General features: G+C 40.3%; 1 protein-coding gene across 1 annotated transcript; it reads right to left on the reverse strand.

The window, feature by feature from the left end:
* Positions 1–4,436: 4,436 nt before the first annotated feature.
* LOC119646395 (cadherin-related tumor suppressor-like) lies at positions 4,437–10,082 on the reverse strand. The gene has a single exon (XM_038046842.1). It carries the CDS (start codon positions 9,840–9,842, stop codon positions 4,437–4,439), a length of 5,406 nt encoding a protein of 1,801 aa, XP_037902770.1. The 5' UTR covers positions 9,843–10,082.
* Between the last annotated feature and the right edge of the window lie 444 nt (positions 10,083–10,526).

The raw sequence follows: 10,526 nt of genomic DNA on the forward strand, positions 1-10,526 counted from the left end.
GGAAGATTCTACACACCGTAAAACTGAAAAATAAACGTAGATTCTCTCATTTACTTGAAAAGTGAATATGCAGAGAGATTTTTTTGTTGTGTGCCGGCTGCAAGGTTCAAACTTTTGGAATGAAGGCTAAAAACTTTTGGCATATATGGCTCACAAATATGAAGCTGGATTTTGACGTTGAAAAACAACTAACGACTAGATATTCACAAGCGCGAAAAGCAGTGCCTCTCTTCAAACAAACTTCACAAATCGCACAGCTCAAAAACGCTGATGACATTTGCTTGCTCTCTCACCGAGTCGAAGCGACCTTCCGCAAACAGCTCTAAATTTGTAAAAAGTAGCAAGCAATATCGGACTGAAGATAAATTCCGACCAAGGTTGCCTCAATCGACAGAGAGCGTTGAACAATTTGTATAGTTAGGAAACGTTGTTTTCGCCTACAGCGACACGAACTTGGCGGCACTGAATTGACAGAGCTAAATCCGGCATCGCCGTTTTGTTCAAAATTTAGAAATGCAAGTTATCTTATAAGTATGTTGAGATTCCCCCGTTGTTCTCTCTACGGTGCTATATGGGAACAACATGGAAAGTAGCCACCTCTCATTAGTTCGTACTTGCGTTGTAGCATCGAGCTACTTCCACCCGAGCACCTGTATAGGGACAGATACCCGTGGACATGTAGATCAAAAGCTGAAAGTGGCAGAGCATGGATTATACATTGAGAAACAGTAACAACGCCATTCTAGGTAATGCCATATAATGCAATGTACTATCGCAGGATGACCAATGAATGAGTCGTATTAGAGGTACACGACGCGGCACAGTGAAGGGTACAAACCACTGGGAAGCACACTTTTCTCCACGTAGCGCTTTATGGTGAAAATGTTACAAGGAACGTTACTATTATTGGAACGGACTTAAACTGAAGAATTTACTTATAGACCACGTTTGCAAACCATGTCTATATTTTTTGAAGAAATTGACGAGACCTTCAAACGAATTGAATCAGGGAAAGCAAAAAGATTTGATGACATTGTAGTTAAAACCTGAGGAGGATAAAGCACCAGAAAAGAAAAGTAGTCCAGCGTAACTTTCAAATTACCGTCCAACTTAGTTTTTAGCCTAAACCATGAGGGTTTTTGAGCATATTATGTTGAACCTCATTCGCGGCATCGTTCAAATTACTGTGAATTAAGTCGACTTTTTAAAAATTGTACCACTACTGACGCAAAATACGCTGGGTGATTCCTGATGACGAAAACCCGTGAAACATACCACCTTCTCCACATTGTTTTCCTAGGCTAGCTAGGAACAGCGTTTGATTGTCTGTGAAAACACCCAGTCCCAAATTAACTGGTGCGCTGTGTTAAAATACTCTACCGCGATCCAAGAAGCGAAGTTCGATATATAAAAAGTACATCAAAACCGGTCTGTGCTTTTGCCGGTATTCCTCAAGGATACGCCCTCTCGTCCGTACTCTCCGCCCTACACATTGCTTTATGCAGGTAATACATTTGTATAAAAATGGAATAGTTGTCCCTTGCTTCACGTTCTGCGACTGATCTTGAATGAAGCAGAGTTTATGATTTCCGACCTCAATGAAACAAGCACCATCTTAAACGGTCGGGACTCTGAGTCAATATCGTCCTCCGTGGTTTTGAATGTTGTCCGGCTACCAAAGAGAACAACATCACCTCGTGGTAATGGAGATGAAAATGTTGCATTAGATCAACGATGTACCGGAAAAAGAATGTCTAGTCGTTCGGCATGCATGATTGAAATGGGGTTGCACCTAACATGCAGAAATCGAAAGAGAGACATCTTCAATGGCGGGCTCGTGAAATCAGCGCTAACGGCCTAAATATTCAAGTCTATAAGAAAAGACGCAAAGGCTTACTGAAGCAACGATGGCATGGAATTCGAGTAGCTCTCAACTCCACCCAAAGCTGTGGCCGAGAAAAGTGGTCAACCTGATCTAAAGCAAGTGATTCCATAATTGAAAAGGGAAAATGCTAAAGAAAAAGAAGAATGTTAGACGGTACAGAAAGAGAGCTTAAAATATACAAGAGAATAATTTTCAATCCTGGACGCAGTGGCTAACAGTGGCAAAAATTAGATGGAGATAATCAAAAATGCCTAGAATGCTTGCCAACACCTGTGTGTCATCGTTGTTTCAAAAATGCAGAGGTATACTCGTATAAGCAGATTAAACATTCTTCTGGTAGACCAGCATAGATTAGAGAGAAGGAAGTGAAAGTCCTCCAAGAAATATTAGGTTCTGCTCAAGAAAATGGCAAATGACTATTGGGACAAAATATAGTTTTCATTATTGGTATTGGTTAAGTAAAGTTATTGCTTTATTGGCCTCTACGATGCCTTCCAGCGGTCATCTCAGACCGAAAAATAAGACATATATGTATAAGAGCGACTCGAATGCGGGGTGCTACCGTTCTTCCTTCTCTTTATACCATGGATGACACTTCAAAATTTCACAAGAAAAAGATAGAATGTGTTTTCTGAAAAATCAAAACTGTAACTAGGTTGAAGATTCAGTGCAACTTTGAGTGAAATAAAAAAAGCAAAAAAGAAATGACAGCTCACAAAATCCCTGAAACGCTTGAAAGAAAATTGTACATCTTTGCTAATACATGCAGGTTCGATAGCAAGTGGCTACCAGCAGTTACACGTTTACTTTCTTGTCTAAACCCTTAGTCCCTAAATGACTCACTATACATTAAAAATGCAAATATAAATTCACTTTGTACCATTCTCGAATAAGCCATTATTTTTAATGGAAGATATATCTAATAAGGAGACCCACTGCACACCGCCTTGTTCATAATTAGTATAATTTTTTTAACCTCAGTAAAAACTCACCCCCTACGGTTTTTACGATCTTTTTTATATTTGTGAATTCCTCCGGCGATAATTCTTTTGTTTTTCAGTTACTAATTAAAACATTTACTCCTGTGTTAATTTGCTCTCGTAACTTTTTTATAAGCAACAGGAATTGAAAAAAAGTGGAAAAACATCCTTTTATCAGAATATTCCACAGCAATTTGAATAATTTTTATATATTATTCTTAAATTGATAAAATGTGGTGATGATAGCTCGTAAAAGTGACGAAGGGGATGGGACTCGTTCCGGCAAATGATTAGGAGCGGAATTAATTACGGATTTTAAGGCGCGTTATCATTCTGATTTTTTTAAAGATATAGATAGTTTCATTAGCTTAACTATTTGTTCAAGATACTTCTATAGAGTGGTTTCAATTCGTCTATTAATGGTCTATTAATTAATGGCAGAAAGTTTGCTTGATTATGGAGAGGTAGTCCATAAGGATTCCAAGCTACAAAATGACTGATGTCAATTTTCAAAAAGGATAAAAACACTTTCTAACGAATTCATGAAATGACTGGATATCAAAATAAAATAATAATAATTCCGATAGAAATCAAGCACTCATTTAGCAACATCCGTTAAATGGTAGTTTCCTTTCAAAATTTTAATTCGGTCAATGAAAATTTCTCGGTGAAACGATAAAATGAAGGGACAGGAACCCATTTGGGTGAAAAACACAGTCGTCATCCAATCATTTTTGTTCGAATTGATAGCATCGTTTATGCTTGCGCTCCAAAAGTTAAATCTGGAAATCAGAATCTGGAATTTCTGACCACGGCCCGGCACCATCGTCATCATCACCATCATCGTGATCATGACCATCATCATCATGATGACTGCGAGTTCATTAACTTTTTCGAAAATCAGCAGGGTGCCTTCCTATACATATTCAATTACTTTTCTGAATTGTATGGATGGCTTTTTGTTTATTCATTGAAAATATTTTTATTTTTGTAATATTCATACATACATACATATGTATGGTCCATGCATATTATGCCGACTCGGAATCAGTTAAGTTTATTCAATATTAACCACAACACGCCTCAATCTTTTGTATAGAATAATTTTACCAATGAGAAATCAACAACGCCGAAAAGGTTTGAAAATTAAAAGAATTTATTCTTTGAGGTTTGGGGGGAAAATTTGTCAAATGAAATTTATTCTATTGTAAAATATTTTCAAGTCGGTAAATTGGAATGTTTTATACACGCCGGCAAAGTGAGCGTATAAAAAAATAAGAAATATGGTGATGTGCAGATGAGAAGTTGTGGTGTTTTTATAAAAGATAAATTAAGACATAAATTATTTTTTTCGTTATGAGATACCGATACCGATTTCGGATTGGTATTATGAGTTTTCTATGCTAGCGGAGACAATAAAATCGGTGAAAAATGGAAACCATTTATTTTATCTATTATTCGATTCATAGCTGGAGGTGCTTTAACGATCCTAGAGTCTTAAAAATCGAATTTTTTTCACAGTTCTCCAAGATCCTGGATAAAATCGCCAATTTTGCGAATAATAAAAAAAACTAAAGTGAAATAACACCTACCTTTGTACTACTAGTCCTCGGTTGTCCTCCAAGCGCGATAGCATAAACCTCCACCTCGTACGTTTCTATTCCATTTTCTCGATCCAACTCGCCAACCGTTGATAATATTCCCAACTTGGTATCAATATCAAATAAACGATCCACCTGGCGTCCATCACCAGTCACATTCGTTACATAATATTCAATTTCTGCGGAATTAAGTCGCGCCGATACCGTTAAAATGCTCGTACCCGCCGGCTCATTTTCATAAACGCTACCGATTTGATCGCGTTGGTCAAACACTGGGCCACCATTACTTCCACTACCACTACCAGGAATACCACTTGATATTATGGTTATATAAGCATCGGAACTTTTACGCTCAGCTTGAACAGCTTCATCAGTAGCCTTTACCGCCAGCTGATAGCGAGGTTCTGGATGGGGAATCATTTTACGTAGGGAGATCGCTCCGGTGCTTCGATGAAGCCTGAAAAGTTCACTATTCCCGCTAACCATTTCGTAGGTAACGAGTCCGTTGGTACTTGAATCTGCATCGCGAGCTTGTACGTGCATAACAATGGAACCCTCCCGTCCTGGAGCGATTCGAATATCCTTCAGAGGAAGTACTGCGGCATTCATGGATATGAAGATTGGTGCATTATCATTAATATCCTCAACAATGACAGTAACAAGCTTTTCAGCAGAAAGGCGTGCCTGAGGATTTTCTGCTTGATCAGTTGCGACAACAGTCAAGCGGAACGTGTCGATAGCTTCCCGGTCGATTTGTCGAAGGGTATGAATCACTCCCGTTGAAGCGTTAATACCGAAATGTCTTAAATGATTTTCAGGCTCCTGATTGGATATCCTGTATGTAACCTTGCCATTCACTCCAGAGTCTGGATCTTCAGCGGTTACAGTAACAATTGGCGTCTTGACAGGTATACCTTCCCGAATTTGTCTTACTATAGCTGTATTCGGAAAACTTGGAGGATTATCATTTTCATCCACAACATTAACAATGAACATGATAGTCGTTGAAAGTCTGGGGTTTCCACCATCCGATGCGGTGACATTCAGAGCATACGATGTTGTCTCTTCATAGTCCAGAGATTTATGCAAATATAGGAAGCCTGCATTTGGATCTATATGGAAAGTATCTTTCCTATTGCCTGCGGAAATCGAAAACGTAATTTGACTGTTTATTCCCAAATCAGAATCGCTCGCTCTGAAGCGCATGAGCTCCGTCCCAATCGGACTGGTTTCCTTCACAGAAATTTTTGTATCCGTTTGAGTAAACTCAGGTGCATTGTCATTTTCATCTAAAACTTCGATACTAATAGTAGTTGTAGTATTCAAAGGACCTTTAAGTGCTGCATCTTGTGCGACAATTGTAAGTTTATAAGAAGATTTTGTTTCCCGATCCACTCTCCTTGCCAGAGTTACTTGTCCCGTTGCAGCATCTATCATAAATCTTCCTTCCTCATTTCCGCCGGTAATCGAATAAAACACGTCTCCATTTAGTCCTTCATCGGCATCAACTGTATATATCCTTATCAACTGCGATCCAACAGGCGATCCTTCCGAAATTTGAATCTTATAAGGAGCCCTCAAAAACTGCGGCGCGTTATCATTGACGTCCGTAATAAATATTTTCACTTTAACCTTATCCTTAAGTCTTTGAACCCCATTATCACTCACAGTCGCCTCCAACTGCAAATAGTTCTGTCCAGTAAGTTGTACAAGGGCTTCTCGATCGAAAGGATGCAGAGTTTTGATGAAACCATTTCGAGGATCAATCGTGAAATCCAACTCACGTGATGACAGAGAGAAGATCAGCTCAGCGTTTCGGCCAATATCGCGATCGACAGCGGTTAGCTTCCCAACAAATGAGTCTACTGGTTCATTCTCCGGAATGCTGAATGTGAAAGTCGAATTAGTGAATTGTGGAGCATTGTCATTTTCGTCAATCACGTGTATAATCACGGGAACAATAGACGATCGCGATGGACTACCATGATCACTACAAGCCACCGTCAGTGAATAGTAATCCCTTTCCTCCCGATCCAATTGCGACTTAACGAAAAGATAACCATCAGGGAATATTCCAAACTTTTCTTCTGAATTTCCTTCAATAATATTATATGAGATTCTTCCATTGGCTCCAATATCTGCGTCCGAAGCAGCCAATGCGAAGAACCGAGCATTCACGGCAGTTGATTCCAACAACGATGTTTCGTACGATGTATGATCGAAAACCGGCGTATGATCATTAACATCAGCAATAATGATTTTAATTGAATTCTTTGAAGATAGCGGCGGTGATCCTCCGTCCGTTGCGGTTAGTTCTACATGCACGATTGTCTCAGGATCTGATCTTATCGGACGATTAAGATATAAAACACCGGTAGCCTCACTAATACGAAACTGATCGTCCGGATTGTATGTAAGACTGTACGTAACACGACTATTTATTCCGGAATCACGATCACGAGCACGTGACAAATACACTTCTTGCCCGACTGCTGCATTCTCGGCCAGGCGAATTTCATCACGATCGTGAGTGAAGATCGGTGCGTTATCATTCAAATCTAGCACAGATATATTCACTGTAGTTTTTCCATATGCAAGATGTGCTCGAGCTACCACTACTAATGAGTAAGAAAGCGATGATTCACGATCAATCTTTCTAGCAGTCGTAATAAGGCCAGATCTTTGGTCAACTTGAAAATTCTCATCAGGATCCCCATAGACAATAAGATATTCGATATTTTGATGGCCGGAAATCGCGGACGATGCACCAGCATGAACTTTGCCGACCTCGCGTCCAATCTTCGCTTCTTCAGCATCATGATCCTCGGTAATCTGAAACTCGTAACCACCAGCCGAATCGAACTCCAAACTCTCCATTTTAGACTGTTTTACAATCTCAACAATTGCATCTTTTTCCGATCGTCGATCGCCTCGGTCTTTTGCCGACACAATCAGCTTGAAAGAAGGATTCGATACTGATTGCAAACTACCCCTGAGACTAATCACCCCGGTCCAACTATCGATGGTAAAGAGACTATCCGTGCCTCCCTGTTCTAGGCTGTACGTAACAATGGCATTATCGCCATCATCACGATCACTTGCCTGGACTTTTAGTAATGACGTGCCCACTTTTGTATCATCGGCAATCGTTACGAAATATTGCTTGGGATAAAATTCCGGACTATTATCGTTAATATCTTCAACATTAAGATATACAGTTGCAGTAGAGGATTGTGGTGGTATGCCTTGATCACGTGCAACAACAAGAATCTCATATTGCGCGATTTTTTCACGATCAAGTCGCGATTTTGTGGTTAATTGACCAGTTAACGAGTCAAGGGCGAACATATCAGGATATTTATGTTGTAAGATCGTTGGAAGGCTATAGGTAACGCTGCCATTAGTACCTTGATCGTGATCTGCGGCTGTTAGCATTGCAACCAAAGTGTTTGGTGGTGTATTTTCGCTCAAACTCACGTTTATGCTCTGCTGCGAGAACTGTGGTGCTTCATCATTTTCATCAAGAATAGTCACTTTCAACTGAGTGTAGGCCCATTTCGGATTAGGACCTCCATCGCGAGCTGAAATGCTTAGCTCCACAGTTCCTTGAACTTCTCGATCGAGAGACGCCTGAGTTGTGATCAGTCCTGATGCAGAATCGATAGCAAACCACTGTTTGTTATTTCCAGATACGAAGTCATAAAATATTTGGGCATTTACACCTGTATCTTCATCAGTAGCCGTAATACTAGCCACATACGTTCCGATCGGTGCCAATTCGCTCAATACCGCTGAGTATTCTGACTTCTCGAAAACCGGGTCATGATCATTTACATCGTTTACATGTATAATCAAGTATGCAGTTGCAGTTCTTGGAGGAGTGCCTTTGTCTGTTGCCAGAACGGTCAAGTTGTATTTTCCAATCTCTTCTCGATCGAGAACACCATTAACGCGAACAATATCAAAGCTTGGCGTCTTTTCCAGCCTAAAGTGCTGCATTTCATTCCCGGACAAAATCTTAATACTTGTCTCGCCATTCAAACCCTGGTCCATATCAACAACCGACACAGTGGCTACAACACTACCATTTGGTGCATTTTCGTCAACAGTTGCAACACTTACAGTGGACGGAAAATACCGAAACTGTATTATCGGATCGTGATCATTTGTATCTCTTAGATTCACAGTCACATAAGTCCGTCCATCCTGACGAGGTGATCCATGGTCTCTTGCAAATACGGTGAAGACGCAACTTTTGGGACAGCTCGTTGACGTGGATCCAACCGCGCTACTTCCACTGTTCTCTGCGACCAGGTGATTATAGGTTGGACAGGTCTGCTCTGGACATGAAAGACGTTCGGCTGTCGAGATCACTCCAGTTTCTGGATCAACGGTAAATTGAGTTTCTGTATCGGCTAAGTAGTAAGTGATCTTGCTGTTATCGCCAAGATCGCTGTCTGAGGCAGTCACCTTGAGAACGGATGTTCCGGGCGGAACGTTCTCATCCAGAGCCGCAATATAATCACTGTGATCAAAGATTGGCGGATTGTCGTTGACATCCACTATAGTTACGTTGACTTGAAGATAGCCGCTTCGGGGAGGTTCACCTCCATCTGTTGCCGATATATTCAGTGTATAGAATCCACGTGACTCCCGATCTAATTTCCCTGTTGTCTCAAGGTGCAGGTAGGAGACATCACCACTAGGGTTCGTTGTGACGGCTAGTCTGAATTTATCTTCATAATTTCCATCAACGATTCGATAATTGTCCGTTATGCCGTTCACCCCTATATCACGATCAGTAGCCGCATCAAGCAACACCCTTGTACCAGAAGCAGCACTCTCTGAAAACGACACTGCAATATTCGGCTCGGGAAACTCAGGTGCATTGTCATTGATATCGAGAACTGTAATTCGAACCTCAATCGGATATGTTGGCTGACTCGATAATACAACCAAATCATAACGATCGCGATCCTCACGATCTAGAATTGCATTTGTTTTTATTTCACCCGTGTTCTGATCCAATGTGAATTCTCGCGGCGGCTCATTGAATCGATATGTAAAGTCAGGCCGTGTGGGTATATAGCCAACAACTGTACCACGTGGGTCACCCTCGAGAACCTCCAATTGAATTCGTGTATCGACGGCACGTGATTGCATCTGAGCACCGCCATCGTTAGATGAACGTCGCCGTGGGAAAGCTACATATTGTCCTGGCCCCGGACCAGGAACATGTACACCGCTGACAAACGATATAAGGGCGGCAATGATGATGAGACTTAGATAGGTTGGCGATTGTGTTGAAGCCATATTGTCGATCGATGGCCGTTTTGTGTAAGATGATGTTGATCGACAACAGCTGTAAAGCGTCATAATTTCAAAATGTTGAGTTTTCCAGTTATTTCCACAGGAACTTTAGTTCGGATCCATTCCATAATCTATTGGGACCTTGGAGTATGATTTTGTGTAATTCTAGCGCACATAACGGTAGTCATAATTTACTACTCTCAAACAACTTCTCTGCTAATGAACTGCATATCTAATTTGGGAAATTTGAGAATGACGATAATTATCTGCTTGGTAGTCAGAACACAAAATTTTCAACCTGTTAACACAGATACTTTACTCTTAGGTGCTACGCTGCACTCTTAATAAAGACTGAAATATTTTATTTCTTATCAAACGTTCTAATCATATTTAATTTTTCACTTTACTGCACAGATATTTTCTGTTATTTACTCCGAGACAAGAAGAAACACTTGCAAAAATCACTATCTCTAATCACTACTCATTATCATTAACACCATTCAATCAGAATGCTAATAGCAGAAATTAACCGCAAAATGATTGGATTAATAGAATTTATGGACCGGTAATAGGAAATTCATAAATATTTAGATTTATAGCATTAATGCTGCATTTATGACAGCTTTATCTGATTTCTTGGGAATTTGTATTTGCTAGAAACTGTCACAATGCCATGATATCCGCTCGTTTGAACTCCACTTTCGGCACGAATTCGAATAAGTTACGGTGATATTTTCCTATGCATGACTA

Source organism: Hermetia illucens, chromosome 1 (genome assembly GCF_905115235.1).
Source record: "Hermetia illucens chromosome 1, iHerIll2.2.curated.20191125, whole genome shotgun sequence".
Taxonomy (NCBI): Eukaryota; Metazoa; Arthropoda; class Insecta; order Diptera; family Stratiomyidae; genus Hermetia; species Hermetia illucens.